This window comes from Betta splendens, chromosome 21 (genome assembly GCF_900634795.4).
Source record: "Betta splendens chromosome 21, fBetSpl5.4, whole genome shotgun sequence".
Classification (NCBI taxonomy): Eukaryota; Metazoa; Chordata; class Actinopteri; order Anabantiformes; family Osphronemidae; genus Betta; species Betta splendens.
The window spans coordinates 14,948,475-14,964,048 of record NC_040899.1 but is presented as its reverse complement, the minus strand read 5'-3'; the positions used below and the strand labels follow the sequence as shown (position 1 = coordinate 14,964,048).

At 47.6% G+C, this 15,574-nt stretch overlaps 2 protein-coding genes across 3 annotated transcripts; both read right to left on the bottom strand.

Moving 5' to 3' along the window:
• Nucleotides 1-342: 342 nt before the first annotated feature.
• On the bottom strand, nucleotides 343-13,956 carry ctdsp1 (CTD (carboxy-terminal domain, RNA polymerase II, polypeptide A) small phosphatase 1). Of its 2 annotated transcripts, XM_029137295.3 has the most exons (7): nucleotides 13,273-13,956; nucleotides 8,085-8,227; nucleotides 4,256-4,357; nucleotides 3,150-3,206; nucleotides 2,545-2,637; nucleotides 1,573-1,758; nucleotides 343-1,325 (listed from the first exon to the last, which is right to left on the bottom strand). In XM_029137295.3, exons 1-7 carry the CDS (start codon nucleotides 13,343-13,345, stop codon nucleotides 1,197-1,199), a joined length of 783 nt encoding a protein of 260 aa, XP_028993128.1. In that variant the 5' UTR covers nucleotides 13,346-13,956; the 3' UTR covers nucleotides 343-1,196. The 2 variants fall into 2 exon arrangements, with proteins under 2 accessions (XP_028993128.1, XP_040924631.1); XM_041068697.2 differs by lacking the exons at nucleotides 8,085-8,227; nucleotides 13,273-13,956 and adding an exon at nucleotides 4,729-7,981.
• A 361-nt stretch (nucleotides 13,957-14,317) lies between these two features.
• LOC114847039 (SPEG neighbor protein-like) lies at nucleotides 14,318-15,213 on the bottom strand (the record flags this gene model as incomplete). Its single annotated transcript, XM_029136326.3, is given in 3 exon segments — nucleotides 14,318-14,603; nucleotides 14,795-15,081; nucleotides 15,083-15,213. Coding segments are annotated over 3 exon segments (552 nt in total), but the record flags the coding sequence as incomplete, so codon positions are not given.
• Nucleotides 15,214-15,574: the final 361 nt, after the last annotated feature.

The following is a 15,574-nucleotide window of genomic DNA, read 5'->3' as shown; positions in this document are numbered from 1 at the left end:
ATCCAGCCTTTACAATAAATCATTCACCTAAACCAATACATTTTAGTTCACATCCATTTTGATCATTCGTCCATTATATGGACATTTTGTATGTTTTGATGAAGTTGAATTCACACTGAATTGGTCTTGCAGCATGAAACTTGTAAATACATTGGGCCAAAAATGGGACAGTTTAGAAACTAAACAGGTCAGCGACTACTAGACGACCTGGCGACAATCAAGGAAGCTTGATTTACTGAACTGCTTGTTTTACGTTTTGAGTTGGTGAAGTTGGTTGTTTTTAAAATCTGTTTCAAATTCCATTTGCCATGTTGTGTTTGTGGAACAGCAGCCAAACACCTGTTTCAATAAACATGCTTTATTGATGCAAGGTAGAAATATCTCTAGGTGTCTTTTTTTTTTAAATCAGCACAAATTTAAAAACTCGCTTTACTCTTTATTCTTTTACTTGAGGCTTTTGTTCTTTTGTTCATACAGTAAAAAAAGTAAATCAAAGTTATGTCTTCACATATTGTCAACATCATCTTAAAAAAAGTCCCAAACCAATGTAAACACTCACAATCACACTGAAACTTACACAACAAGTAGGGAAACAGTCGCACCCAGTCGAGGCCGAGGCAAAGCAAACCAGGGCCAGGCCCCAGTTCCCCTGAAAGCCCAATACGCACAAGAAGAAAAGCTTTATTCAAGTCGACTGACGGGAGGCGTCGAAGCGTCTGACTCGTCCACGGTGCCTCAGCGAGTTACTGCAATCGTCACGATGAAGCACAGGACCCCCCCAACATGGGCCCTGCTGTGGTGGATGGAGACCAGTGGTACCAGTCCTGCACATCACAGGACAGTGGGACGTACCAAGCAGAGGACTCGGGCTCATCCAGGGCTCAGTTAACTACTGTAACCGTTGACTTGAAGCCTTGATATAACAGCGAATGCTAGATTGTACCAACGTGGTTCATTTGTCACAGTCACACGTTATAACTGCAGGAAGCATTAGCGGCACACTGGCTGCTCTGCCAGGTCGGGTACAGTAAGGCGTAGTGGTGATCCAGGACTGTCACAACGTGAGGTCACGTGACGAGCGTCTCTGCAGCGTGGTCCTTGAAGTGGGAAGCGGTGTTGGGCCTGTGGCCCGCTGGCCCCGTGGCCCCATAGTCAGATGTGCTGGTCATAGGTTTCATTGCTGGATCCTGCTTCCGTTAACTCGTCGTCCGCTGCTGCCTGAGAATAGCATAGACGTCCTCTGCTTTGCTTAGGCCTTCAAAGAAGGGGATGAGATCAAGGAGCTCAGTGTCGGACATGTCATCGAACCAGGAAGCTACAGGAACCTGGAGATTCAAACAAAGAAGAAATGCTTAGCGCTGATTAACGACAAAGCTGTGCATGTTTGCATCTAATTCAGCAAAAGGGAAACATCATTTAGAAACAAAGCTAATTATTTGTATGTAAGTGAAGAAAGAAAACCCTTTCAATGCTGATGGGGGTTCATACACATGTCTCCAGTGGAGGTCCTATGGTTCACCACACAGTGAAGGCGGCTGGAAGCGTAGTGACACCAGTGGACATCAGACTTACTGCGTTGTCAGGGTGGAAGACGTAGGACGCCGGCGAGTTGTCGAGGATGATGACCTTGTTGAGGTCTCGTCCTAAACGGCTCAGGTCTTTTACGTAGTTCCCTTGGTGGAAGACGCAGGACTCCCGGAAGAGACGGCTGCGAAAGACGCCCCACTTGTCCAGCAGGTCGGACACAGGATCCGCGTACTACAGCAGCACACAGCATTTACAGTTTTAATTGATGGCTTTGATGCAGCCGTCAACTGAAACGCCACATTTTCCAAACACTTACTCCAACAGCTTCTCCATGGTCAAAATGACACACTTTTCAGGTTCAACAAGAATGTGAGCACTTTCAATCAGTCAGTACACAGTGGACAACAAAATACAAAACACTTATCTCAGTGTGAATCAGTGCATCAGTGATTGTCATTGTAGCCTGTCTGAGAACTAAAATACTGTAAATCTATTGGAGGATGAGACACAGCCACTGTTGATACTCTGCCTTAGTCTCTGCCTTCGACCTCCTCCATCCATGCTGGTAAAGAACAACACAGACCTGGCAACTTTCTAAGGTCTTCAGACTGATGCTAGTTGAAGATTTGTGTGAAGGACGTTAAAGTGGTGCTTCATGGTCTTGCTGGTTTCTAATAGTTAGGAATAGATGGTTTCTCTTTGGTCACCAAAGCTAAAACAAAGTTTAGACTGTTTGAATGACATCAGTGAGTTTTGCTAAAGAAAGGAGAAAATGTATCAATCCAGAGAGAAAAGGTTTATGCATTTGCAAGACGTGTCTGATGCTCTGCTGGAATAATGATTATAAAAACAGACTGAATCCCAGTTTCTTCAACCAGGTCAAAGCAATTAAGGCAAAGCACAGACCAGTCGGTGAATGATGTCTGGGCAGGTGCTGCGTCTAAGCCCCTCTGTGTCTGACACGCGTGTGACTGAGCATCAACACAAACCAACCACATAGCTGAGGTGTGGACGCACCTTGGCCAAGCTCGCAGTGAACAACACACACTCAAACAACTCCCCCATCCTCTGCAGGAACTCGTCCACGTGGGGCCTCTTTAACACGTACACCTGTGATGAGACAGAAGGAAGGAGAGTATGCCTCAGTTACACAGTATGTGCCACCAATCAGCAACCAATCAGCAGCGCGAAGAAGCTCCAGCGACAGTTTAACAGTTTAAGGATGACGCGACAGAGGGGAGAGCACACCTCTGCCTCCATGGAGATGCTGGCGGCCTTGTTTCTGAACCAAGTTCTCCTGAATAGGCTTCCCCGCTTTAACAAGCCTATCCTGGATTACTTGAAACAGACCCACGCCCTCACACTTCCAGCGCACAGAGGAGCAGCTCACACGGCAGACGGGATTGATGGCCAGTGGTTTCCGAGAAGCCTCAGAGGGTTTCCTCATTTCGTCAGACCACTGAAATAGACCGCCGCCTCCTGCTTGGAGCCATCAACAGAGAGGACTGCAGCTCTGTCAGGGCTCCAGCTCAGTAAGATGTGCAAGGTTTGAAGCTTTTAGACCATCACACCGTGGCTCTGCTGCACAGGCTGCACGTGACAGAGCGGCTGCAGGTACGTACCTGGTGAACGGTTCCATCAATCTCCACTGGAATGATAAAGTCAGCATTGTTCACTGGCTGTGGACAATAAAGGGGAGAGGGAGTGAGTTCCGCCCATCAAATCACACAGGATCTATTAGGAGCTAATAAATGTGTGACTGTACACAGCAGGTAGTAAACTCTGTGACCCGTCGCACCGAGGCTCCTCAGCTGTCGCTCTGCTCATCACACACAGCCTTCACTGCTCTCCGCTCTAAGCAGACTGTCTGACGACCGTTAAAGTGCATTTACCTAATTCTATTTATAGTATCTGTGTCAGAGCCACGACTTTTATGATGCTTCTCGTGTTCAACACGAGCCTTACAGAGCCAGAGCCTGTTTACACATAGCAGGCGGCTGTATCCAGTGACATGGTGGAGGACAGTCTGTGACCTGAGAGGGACCAAACAGCACATGGCATTCATTACATAATTTGTGGTGACACGGAGCCTTGACTCTGACATTGATTACTTTGTTCACTAAGCGCGACCTTAAAAGGCATCTATTCAAAAAAAGTGGGCCATTTGTAGGAACAACAAGCAGAGAACACACAGATTTCTACATAGACCGGACTAGATTCTGGGATGTAAGCTAGCGTTTAAGTGGCAGCACGATAGGAGGTCGATGCGACTCCTCTCGTACTTCCTTCTTTCCTTTAATTGAAACATATTAATGAGACTAATTGCTGCCAGTGTGGTAATAAATGAGAACCATTTCATATTCACGAATGAACTATGCTACTGGTCATGAGTGTGTGCAGTGCGTCGTGCTGCTAACATCCAGAAACATGTAGAAAAAAGCTGTTTTTGCTGGCTTTGCTTGTAACATGGACAGGAGCCTGTGAACCAATTTGTGCCTGTGTGCAAAGCTCTGGCTGCTAGAAAGCGAGTCAGATGGTCCCCACCAACCAACAGGGGAGGACAGTGTGTGAATGTGTGTTGATGTCTTTTGTGTAAAAAACTAAAGAGTCTTCAAAAAAATTTTAAAGGCCTGTATGAAGGAAAGGGGAAACGCTGACGCTGCAGATTAGAAACCTGTCTAAAGAAACAATGAGGCCACGAGGATCATGATCACAGAGACATACCAACCTTGAATGAACTATGAACTAGAGTTTCATCCAAGTCGAGGACCACACAGATCTTCCCTGCATCACTTGATTTAATCCGTGGAAGAAGCGGTTGAGCTGGAACCTGAAGACAAACATGGACAAGGAGACAGAATGAGTTCATTTGGCCTTTGAGTGCAGCCTGTGAAACACAAGGAAGTGCTCAGGTCATTATCGTGAGGCTTCAGCTGCTGCCCTGTTGACAGAGCGTGTAAACATCAGCATCTATGTCTCATCCTTCAACACGTGGTCACAGGCTGCTGTTTGTTTTGTGATTGGGATTCTAAAAAAGGTGTGGTGACACTGACAGACGGCTGCTGCGACGCACGCCAGCGTTTGTCTGTGCAGAGTGACACGCAAGCCACAGACGGCTGATGGCCTGCAGCTAAGGCCTCAAGACACAAAAATAGAGCTAGACTGTTAGCAGCTGCTTCTGACCCACTCTCCATCCAGTACCTGCAGTTCTGGGGGGACGCAGTACTCGCATTCACAGCACTCAGAGGCCTCGCTGTCGCTCGTCTCCTCCTCTTCCTCGCTTTGCTCACACGTCCAGCTAGCCTCACTGTGTGCGTCTGACGCAACACTGTGAATAACACCCAGAGGAGGTCCGGTCCCACCTGAAACCTCAGGGAGCCCATCGTCTTTGTCGGGGATTCTCTCCGCGACAAAGCAACCGGCCAAGTGCTCTGCTAGTGCAGTCAGTGTCCAACTGGCCGTCGTCTGCGCAGCTGCTGCAGTCGCCAGCTCCTTGAGGGTAAATGGAGCATCTTTTCTGCCACTGCCAGAAACAAATCCTTCAATATTTCCAGAGTTTATCTGATCATGTCCTCCGATGATAAATTCGTTCAGTGACTGTTCACCCGACAACTGAATACTTCTAATTTCACACGCATAATATTCCTCAACATCTGGCTCATTTCTCTGAAGGAACCAATATGGCTCCATTTCTGAGCATTCCCTAAATGTCTTGTCTGGGGGCGAAGGCTCCCCGTTCCAGTCGGAACCAGCGGCCCTCGCGTGATCCACTGTAGACACTCCAGAACTGTGGGCATCACAGACATCATCTTCATAAGCGTCCCCTTCGACAGAGATGTCGTCAGCACATGGGGCACACATGGTGTCCTCCTTCCCATAGTACGGGCAGACCTCAGCTTCCTCCTCACACACTTCACCAAAGTCCCCCTCGGACACAGAACCCGCGTCCTCGTTGTCTTGGCCACAGGACTCACCCTCACACTCCTCAGAGTCATTGTCTGCCAAATTCGAGTCGTAGGCAACGCTCCAGTCCTCTGCGTTGTTCACGGACTCATCGCAACTTTCCCCAGAGGTAAAGTCACCTGCTTCTTCAGAGGCATCTAAGCACACGTCAGCTTCCCCTTCTGGAAAATCCTCAAATGTACATTCAATAACAGCACTACATTTCTGCGGGTCCTCACCATCGGACACAGAAGCTGCATCCTCGTGGTCCTGGCCACAGGACTCACCCTCACACTCCTCAGAGTCATTGTCTTCCGAACCCGACTCATGGGCAGCGCTCCAGTCCTCTGCGTAGTTCTCAGACTCACTGTCACTATCCCCAGAGGTAAAGTCATCTGCGTCTAAGCACCCGTCAGCTTCCCCTCCTGGTAACTCTTCAAAAGTACATTCAATTTCAGCACTAGATTTCTGTGAGTCTTCTTTAACATGCAGGCAAGCATCAATGTCGCCGCCATCAAAGCAAGAAATGTAGCAGCGCTTTTGTAAGAACTGGTGACGACAGTAATCAACTCTGTCGAAGAAATCAAAATAGTCCTCGATCACTATATCACCAGTGGGCGTTTCCTCCTCTTCCCCATTACTGTCGTTCGTCTTGATCTGTTCTGGTCGTTCATCCTCTTCAAACGACTCCCACTGTGTCTGCTCATCCTCCTGAACCACCTTGTCGGATTCCCCAGATGAGTCTGAGCAGTGGTCTGAGGGAAGACTCTCATCAGGAAACGTGGTGAATGACTTGGTTTCCAGAGAAAAACAGTTTGAGAAACATTCTTCTTCAGAGCCCTGAGGCTCCGTCAGCTCGTACTCCTGCTCTGCTTCAGAATCCTGATTTTCTTTATCCTCATAACATTCATTTCCTGTACAATCAAGTTCCCCCTCATCAAAGTACACGTGAGCATTTGTGGTGCAGGAACTGACATCATCTGTTAAATCGTCATCGTCCCTGAGTTCAGGAGGACAGTTCTTCAAATCATCACAATCACCATTGGTTGACTCTGAGTCCGTCTGATCCTGAGTGTGGTCTGCGCTGCAGTCTGGCGTGTCCACCGGGTCAGGAAGGTCCGGCGTGGACACCGTGCTGTCACACGGTTCAGAGTCCTGTGCTGAAATGTCTGGGTCCGAGTCAAAGCATTCGTCCCGCTCATCAGACAGTTCCTCACCGTCGTCTGTGTTCCCCGCTATGAAATCAGACATTTCACACTGATTAAAACCGCCACAATTCATCAGCGCTTCATCTGGCTCCAAGTCAAAAGACTCGCACTGTCGGCCAAGGGGCTCACATGGCTGGAATAACTGGAGGTGTTCAACACAGTGTCCACAATAATTACCTCTGGACGTTAAGCTATCAGTAGCACAAAGCTCAGAGGACTTAAAACACTCACAGAGTCGAGCACATTCACCACATGCTTGGCTTAACTCTGCAGTCTCACAGTTATCGCCTATGTGATCACATTCAAAGCCTCCACCGCTTGCAGGGTACTGCACAAACATCTCAGCGTGTCCATTGCAGTATGTGAAGGCTTCGGTCTCGTCTCGGCTGCAGGGACACAAGTCCACGTCCCTGCTGCCAGCGTGCTCAGTGTATTCCACTAGGACCGACATGCCAAGTCCAGCGCTTCCCTTCAAGGCGCTGCTAAAGTCTGCAGGTTCTGTTAGTTTGGGAACCTGGCACTGCTCCGCTAGCATGGCTTCAGCAGACAGCGCTCCAGCTCCAGAGAGGTTGTGTTGCTCTGAGTTTTCCAAATACATGGTAGACGTCCCTCTGGGCTGCGCTACTTAACAATGCATGGTCCGTGCATTAGGTCAGGTCTTGCTGTCTAGTCCTGCAGAGTCCTAGTCCAAAGGTTTGGCAGGTACCTGGAGGGTCCATTCAGAATGCAGAGGAACACGGGTGGTGAGGGGCAGGCAGAGACTACAGCAACCGGAGCAGCACGTTGACATGACAGCTTGTCACAACCAAAACCGACACCGGCCCCTGACTCCACCCTCCCGTTGCAAGAGACGAGCTATTTATTTTGGGGGCCTGGAAAGACGTGACAAATAACTTCTGAAATATCAAATCTCTATAAAAGGCTGAACTAAGGCATAAATCTGAAACGGACACCTGAGAACATCTTCAACACTCGATCTCCACATCACTGCCAAAAGCCACGTTGTTTTCCAAGAATATACTTCAGATAACGTAGCACATGTTACATAAGGATCTGTGGTCAGTCACAGGTGGAGCCGTGGAGCTTCACCTTCATGGTCTACTCTTCATTAGAGGCTTATTGGGGCCACGTTGGCACCTGACAACTTCAGGCTGTACGCTAAGGTGACTGTGTAATGTGCTTCACCAGAGGCCTCAGCAGCTTAACAGTTTTGGAGCGATCTTGCAGTCAGACATGAATTTGGGCCGTTTCCACACTCGTTGTGGCTCCTACTCATCTTGTGATTGAGCCCTGCTCACCACTGCCTTAGACAGAAATACAGTAGGACAGCATGAATAGCTGAGGCTAGAAAACATGTGCTTCAGGCATCACGTGGCTGTCACATGCCAAGAGAGGCGTCAAACTCACTCTGGTTCCATTTTCTTCCACCAACAGGGCGGCGCTGCTCTTCACAGCAGGGGGCCCAGTCTCTCTGCGGCACAAGCAGCAGAAGATACGGTGGAAGAGGCCTCTGCTGCGAGGCTTTGTCGGGGGGGAAACGTCCTTCGCACCTGGAACACAGGCCGACAAAGCATCGTTACACAACACAGGAATGGATTTACATCACGTCACTCATACAGGAAGCACAGCAGCAAAGCCACTTATGTGTCATAACTGGGGTCAGATCATTTGATCTGTTCGTCACTGCAGCTGTTGTCAGCAGGACCCCTGCTCTGTGGTGGGTGGATTTCTTGTGTCTAATTATTTCAAATGAAGAATTTCCAGGTTTACATGTCAGACCTGAAACTGGGCGGTTGAAGACACCTTAGTATCATTACAGTACGGAAGTTGTTTTTTTGAACCAATAATTATTTCATTTGCTTTGTACAACACCAAAACCCAAATTTGGGCATGAGCAAAACAGATGAATCCCTGCTTTATTATTGATCAGTGATTAGAAGTCACCTGAGACTAAACCATCCATCTATTATAGAAACACACATACATACGTGTTAAATTATGGTCACCAAAAAGAAATCTTTAAACAACAGATGTTGGTAAAAAAAACCTAGTGTCAAAGAAGGAAACCTCTCTGACCAGGCTGTCATACTGTACGTCACTCTGCCAATCACGCAATGTTCAGGTCCAGCAGCATCACGGACATGTCAGCCTGGTGAAGTGTACATAGTACATCTGATGCGTATATTAACATGGTTTTATAACATGTGGCCAGCCACTGCCGATAAAGTGGATAAGGTGCACTGAGCCAGTTAAAAGCTTGGAGAGCAGGGATGAAGAGCCCCCATGAGAAACACAGGCAGGCAGAGGAGGCATGTACAGTACATTACCCCTATATGATTCTAACTAACTATTGAAGGGGGAGCTGAATATGAAACAAGCATCAATAAACAATAAAGCAAAATACTCGACTGCAGATGAACTGAACCAAACCAAAGCTTCTCTCTGGCCCAGTTTCAGTCTGACCTACTTTGCTACAGCTTTATTCCCCACAGATCTGACCTGTTGACTGCTTCCTTCAACTAGAGCTAAGGGTGTCTGGCAAGCATCAAGCACAGGCTGCCTGTTGCTTGTTCAGGCATAGTCTCTGGGTCCCAGAGCAAAGGCTTTGTGGACAAACACTTCTGAGGGAAGTGAGCAGGTGGAACTAAAAGCGCTGTGCTGCCTGAGGCAGTGACTCTGACAGCAGGTCTGCTCACCAGGCCAAAAACAATGACAAGACTGAACTCTGAGAACAGAAAAGGTCCTAAAACCTAATGGGCCCATCAGTCCCAAAGCCTCCTACAGTCTACTCTGCATATGCCAGCATGAGCACAGGCAGCACTACGTGAACCAGTGTTCAGCTGGTAGATGTGAGGGACAGCATCCTCCCACAGATGCAAAGCTTCAGTCATTGTGTCACAACTCAGTGTTTATGTCACATATCTGCACTATTCCAATAACAAACTATGTACTGTATGAAAACTATTCCATAATTACCCCCTGGATGGATGTAACAACGCTACTGGTCTTTTTCTGCTTCAAGACTTATGTTGGTCTTTATGTGCAACAGTAACTAGCTCTGACTGACATGTCACTCTGACCTTTAACATCATGAAGGCTTTTGAGAGGCTGATCCTGGACTCCATGCGTTCTGTGGTCAAACCCTCAGTCGACCCCCTCCAGTTCCGTATCAACTCCATCTAGGAGTGGATGACGCCATCATACATCTGCTCCATTGCACCTACAACCACCTGCAGCCTGGCGCCTCAGTGATGATCATGTTCTTTTCTTTTCTTTCTCCAGTGCTTTTAACACCATCCAGCCTGCTCTGCTGGGAGAGAAACTGAAGGACATGCAGGTGGAGCCCCCCTGATCTCATGGATCATGGACTACCTCACAACCGCCCCCAGTACGTCTGTCGGCAGAACTGTATGTATGACACTGTGGTCTGCAGCACAGGAGCTCCACAGGGGACAGTCCTGTCTCCCTTCCTTTTCACTGCACCTCAGACTTCAGGTACAACTCAGAGTCCTGTCGTCTCCAGAAGTTCTCTATGACTCTGCTATTGTAGGACGTATCCAGGGTGGTGACGTCACACAGTATCAGGGAGTGGTGGACAGCTTTGTGGACTGGTGTGGACAGAACCACCTCCAACTGAACATCAGTAAAACTAAGGAGCTGGTGATAGACTTTAGGAAATCTGGGAGTGCTGTCACCCCTCTCACTATTAAAAAGGAAGAGGTGGAGGTGGTGACTGAGTACAAATACCTGGGAGTGTACTTACAATAAACTGGACTGGAAAAAAAAACTCCTCAACTGTGAACAAGAAGGCTCAGAGCAGGATGTACTTCCTGAGGAGGCTCAGGTCCTTTAACGCCTGGAGCTCCATGCTGAGGATGTTCTATGAGTCTGTGGGTCCAGTGTTTTACGCTGTGGTCTGTGGGGCAGCAGCATGAATGTAGCAGACAGTAACAGACTGGACAAAGTGATCAGGAGGGCTGGTTCTGTTCCAGGGGTGAAGCTGGACACCCTACATGCTGTAGCTGAGAGGAGGATGCTGGTCCAACTCCTCTCCATCCTAGACAACACCTCCACCCCCTACACAGTGTGCTGGCTGGACAGAGGAGCACCTTCAGCCAGAGGCTGATCAGTATTAGGTGCTCCACACAAGCATGTGTAGGATTCTTATTTTTAATCTCTCTACCTTCATGTGTGTACCTCTATAACTGTGATAGTGATCAAAGTGTGCAAAATAATTTCCCTCTAGGATTAATAATGTTTTGAATCTTAAATCTAACCTGACCAAAATGTGACTAACTCTGACTAACATGTGACTAACCTGATTAACATGTAATTAACCCTCAACATGTGACTAATCCTGAATATTCACCCATGAAAGAGATACATTGAATTCAAACAACCAAGTAAATAACCCACAGGAGTCCAGCATCTTACTCAGGCTGTTGTTGTGCCCAGCTTGGGTCTGGGCGTTTAGAAGCTGTGCTGTGGCATTCCTTACACCTGCCTGTCCAAGAGGCTCAACTGTGATAATGAGGTTACAGCAGCGGCCTCTCCCACTCAGCTGAACATGCCTGAGTGCTTGGCTGCTTCTATTCCTATCCACACGCTAAGGATGAGGCCTCCTACGATGGGCAACTGATCCTCTGCTACAACCTGACGACCTGCTGCACTCCACAGTAAATGGTGACCGAGCTGGACTCAGGTCAGGTCACATCCAAGTGTCCACTCTGGAACCTGAGAACATTCACCTTGACCAACGTCAGAACATTGTGTCTGTTACAGTGAAGCATGTTGTTTTAGTCATTTGGTCCCCCACTCATTTTCAGCCACTTTATTCTTATACGCCTTCTGAAATTGAGGCTTCATAATGTCCCAGCATGGCTTAAGCAGCTTCTGGAACCAAAACGGCCAGAAGACCTGCAACCTCTTCCTGATGCCAGCGCTTTGATGCACTGAACGCTGCTGCCTCCTTCTGACTGGACGGGGCACCAGCACCAACAGTGATGTGACGTGGAGCTGGTCTCAGGTTGTTCATTTTAAAATGGGTTTGGTTCTCGATTTAGGCTTATTCAGTAAAACTACACATTTTTATTTAGTATCGGCTGATACACTGACATTAAACATATAAATATTGAATTGGTTTAACTTATCTGGACTAAACAGCTGTAGCCTCCACAGCTTTAGACACGATCATCGGTAAATATTTTACACTTGAAAAACCATCGTTCACAATAGTCATGACCTAATAAGCAGCTGTTTAAATGAGTACTGAACGCTGCAGTAAAAGGACGGATGCCTTTGTGGGTTTCTGCTGTTGGAGGATGCCACAGATGCAGATGTACCTCAGAATAACAGGACAGGGCTCAATGCAAAGCCACCAATCCAGCCTCTAGGCCTCTTGATGGTGTTAAACAAATACAAATCAAAATGCAAACCTGTAAACTTTGTCTGTAATTGTGTTTTTTACCCTAATAATTGCATCTTTACTTTCCTCAATATTGCACAGGTTTGTGGCATTACCTGCACTTTTATCTCAGCTGTGGGACTGTGAATATTATGTTGTGGGAATATGACTTTTAAACCTTCAGGGTTGAAGTTAATAACAGATCAGATTTCAATGTCAGCAGTGTTATAGGACTGTGGTTTGTTGCGCGTCCTGCATTGTAGCGGACGGGCTTAATCGCTTCTCAGTCAATGATAACAGTCAAACATCTGACCTGCTCCTGTTTGTATAGTTCCTGTACTACTAACCCACCAATGATCCCTGAAATGCTGCATCCCAACATCCATGATCGGACAGTGGGCAAGACTCAGGACACACCCTGAAGGTGAGCCAGACAAACACCCACCGTCAGCTCATCCACAGCACTGATCATGCGTTGGCTGCTCTCACCAGCTGTGGTTTTTGTAGGGAGTTTAGACTAAGGGGACGTTCTCATTGTTTCAGTTAAACAGGTTCTGATCGTGGCACATTGTCTACAAGTGGAACTGAGAAACCCTGGATACTGTCAGATGGACTCTGCAGCACAGCAACTATTTTAGCTGATTCTGCTTTTTATTTATACACGACATCAGTCACATCACCTTTACTTCTCGGTTCTTTGACTTGCACCACTTCCACAGGCTGGGTCAAAGGCTGGAGCCCGTCCAGACCGTGGAAGCGCGACGGGCCCGTAAGAAAACAGCCAATCATAATGTGGAGTCTCTGGGGGAGAAAACCCACGCAGCGAACAAGAAACGCCATGAAACCTTCTACCTCCTAACAGCTCTAGCTACTATCAGTGCGCATGCGCGGCCCCGCCCCCTGCGGCTACGCTACCTGTTAAAAAACTTTTAGTCCAACTTTTTCCTCATAAAAACAACTCTCAGATTCCCGCGCGTCAGCGGCAACACGCCTCCACGAACCCAAGTCCGCGTCACTGTGCGGTTCGACACGCCGCTTTAACCGGGACGTGCTCACCGCTGACCGGCTTCCCGCTGTTGAGGCGCCGGGTGGGTTGCGCTGAACGTCCCGGCGGCTCGCGCGCTGCAGGCTGCGGCCCCGCGGCGGGTCCTCGCGCTGTCATGCGCAGCGCAACAGTGCCAGAAAACTCACCTTCTTCACGACGAGTCGCATCTTCCTCCTCCTCTCTGCTCACTTGAGTGATTATCGACGACGAGTGGTCCATGAGCTCCGTCACTCAGCCGCAGGGCGTGTTGTCGCTCCTTGTGATCACTTTGAGCAGTTGTGGCTAAAAATGTATTTATGTTTTGCCACTCCCTGTCTGCAAACGGGCATGCTGCCGTAAAAAGAAAGAACCCGCTCTAAAGGTCAACACGCCAGGTTAGTCCAGGTTCATCCGAAAAGCCCAAGTTTCAGGCGCCCAAACAGTTTTCAAATGTTGTTTCTACAGGTTGTTGCGTTGTAGAAGTTGGGGAGTTTGAGCGTGGTAAAATGGAAGTGGACGGTTTCAAGGAGGCCCCCGCCTTAAAGCCACACGGCGCCTCTGCGCCTTCGTCGTGCGCTCCTCGCGACTCTGGGACCGGAGCCGCGTACACGTTTCACAAGCTCCTACTATTTAACGTACAACGTCGTTGCCAGGCTTTACTCGCCTTGTCAATTCAAACTTGTACTCCCAGAACTCTCATGGCGGCGTACGTAGTGTCATTTAGAACTTTTCCCAGTCTAACTGGAGTTTTGAATGGGGGAGCCTTGAAACCGGCTCAAAAAAAGAGGAAGTTGGCGACAACGTTTAAAGCGGCAACGCCGAAGTTCAAAGGCATCTTCATCCTAATATGTATGTTTGTGCGATGGGGTCAAATGTAGTGCATTTGCTTTGATCTTAGAAATGCATTATGTAAATCTATTTATTGGATCCTAACCACATCGTTGTCTCTCACTATTTTGTGAAAGGTGTTCACCACGTCTGACTCCTCAAGCCAAATGGGCCTCACGTGGTTTTCACTGCGTGAAATTAAGAGCTGAGCAACAAGTAAACCTTTGATTCCTCTTATAGGCGGTAGATGGCGCTGTCACCGCACCTCTATTTACTTTCTGTAGGATCCGCAAGCCTGATTTTGTTCTAGGAGGAACAACTTGTTTTTAGTCATTAGTATACATGAAACCAAAAGCATTCAAATATTAAACTTACCCCCCCATGTTTAGCTTTATTAACAACACAAATCTTTTTTGGCACCCCAGCAGAACCTAATAACGCAGAACATTTATTGTTTTCCATGACTTCTGCCATAATTTTATGTCAGATGCTTTTATGTCAGATATATATATTGGTTCAGTAGTTGTGAAGTTGAATCAGAGGATGTCCACACTCAAAAGACTGATCTGTGCCAGACAGTTTTCCACAAACACTTCATATTTGCCAGCATCAGATAACTTTGCATTTTTGATGGTCAGGATTGTGCTGGTGTCTCCAACCTCAAAGAATACCATGAAAAATAGTAGCAGCACCTTTATTTTCAGCCATTGCTATTAATAATCAAATGTTAACCGTATGGATATAGGACAAATCAAAGTCACTGAGCTTTAGTCATTTTACTGCAGAACCTGAGTAAGCAATGTGAACACGCATATACAGGTAAACGCAGCATTCGTGGTGACTAAAGCTCCAGTTTAGCCAACCTGTCGTCTTCTTCAAGGTCATCTCTATTTTTGAGCCAGGCCACATCTGGAGGAGGTTCTCCACTTATTTCAGCTTTGAGCACATCTGTTCTAACTCTCTTGGCTTTAATGTTGTCTGGACCTTTGGAAACCTTGGAACCCAGTGCAAATGCATCATTAAAACCTCGATTACACCAAACTCTGCAAAGTGCACCAATGAATGTTTGTACACATGGTACAATGGTAATTATGTAATTGCCCAGATCAGCCAGAACCCCATCTCAAACCATGAGTGCCACAAAGTCACACATAGCGGTACTTTGGACCATCCTTCAGTTCTTTGCCATCTTTGAACCAGACAATAAAAAGATCTGAGAAGGTGCTGACTTTTTTCCCGCAACTCTTTTTGTGACCTTTGCAAAACACACAGGTGAAAAATGTTACCACACAAGCATTTCATGTGACAGTGAGTTGGGTAAAACTCAACATCTAGGTCTTGGAGCTGGTTATCTTGTGTCTGAGACTATCAGCATGCAGGGACCAGTTTGTGTAAAGCTTTCCACCAGGAAGCACAGGTCCAGACGTTCACAGTGGTTTTAACATGAAATGAAATGATACGAGGCCTGGATTAGAACCGCTGCCTCCCGAACCAGAGGGTTGCTCTGGACATCTGCAGCACGCACATCTGGTTACTACTCAGACGCCCACTGTTTAGTCTCATTCATATCCTAACACGCACTTCTTACCTCGAAGATCCTCCCGAGGAGACCGTCTGCTTCTGCTCCACTCCAGAGGCAGC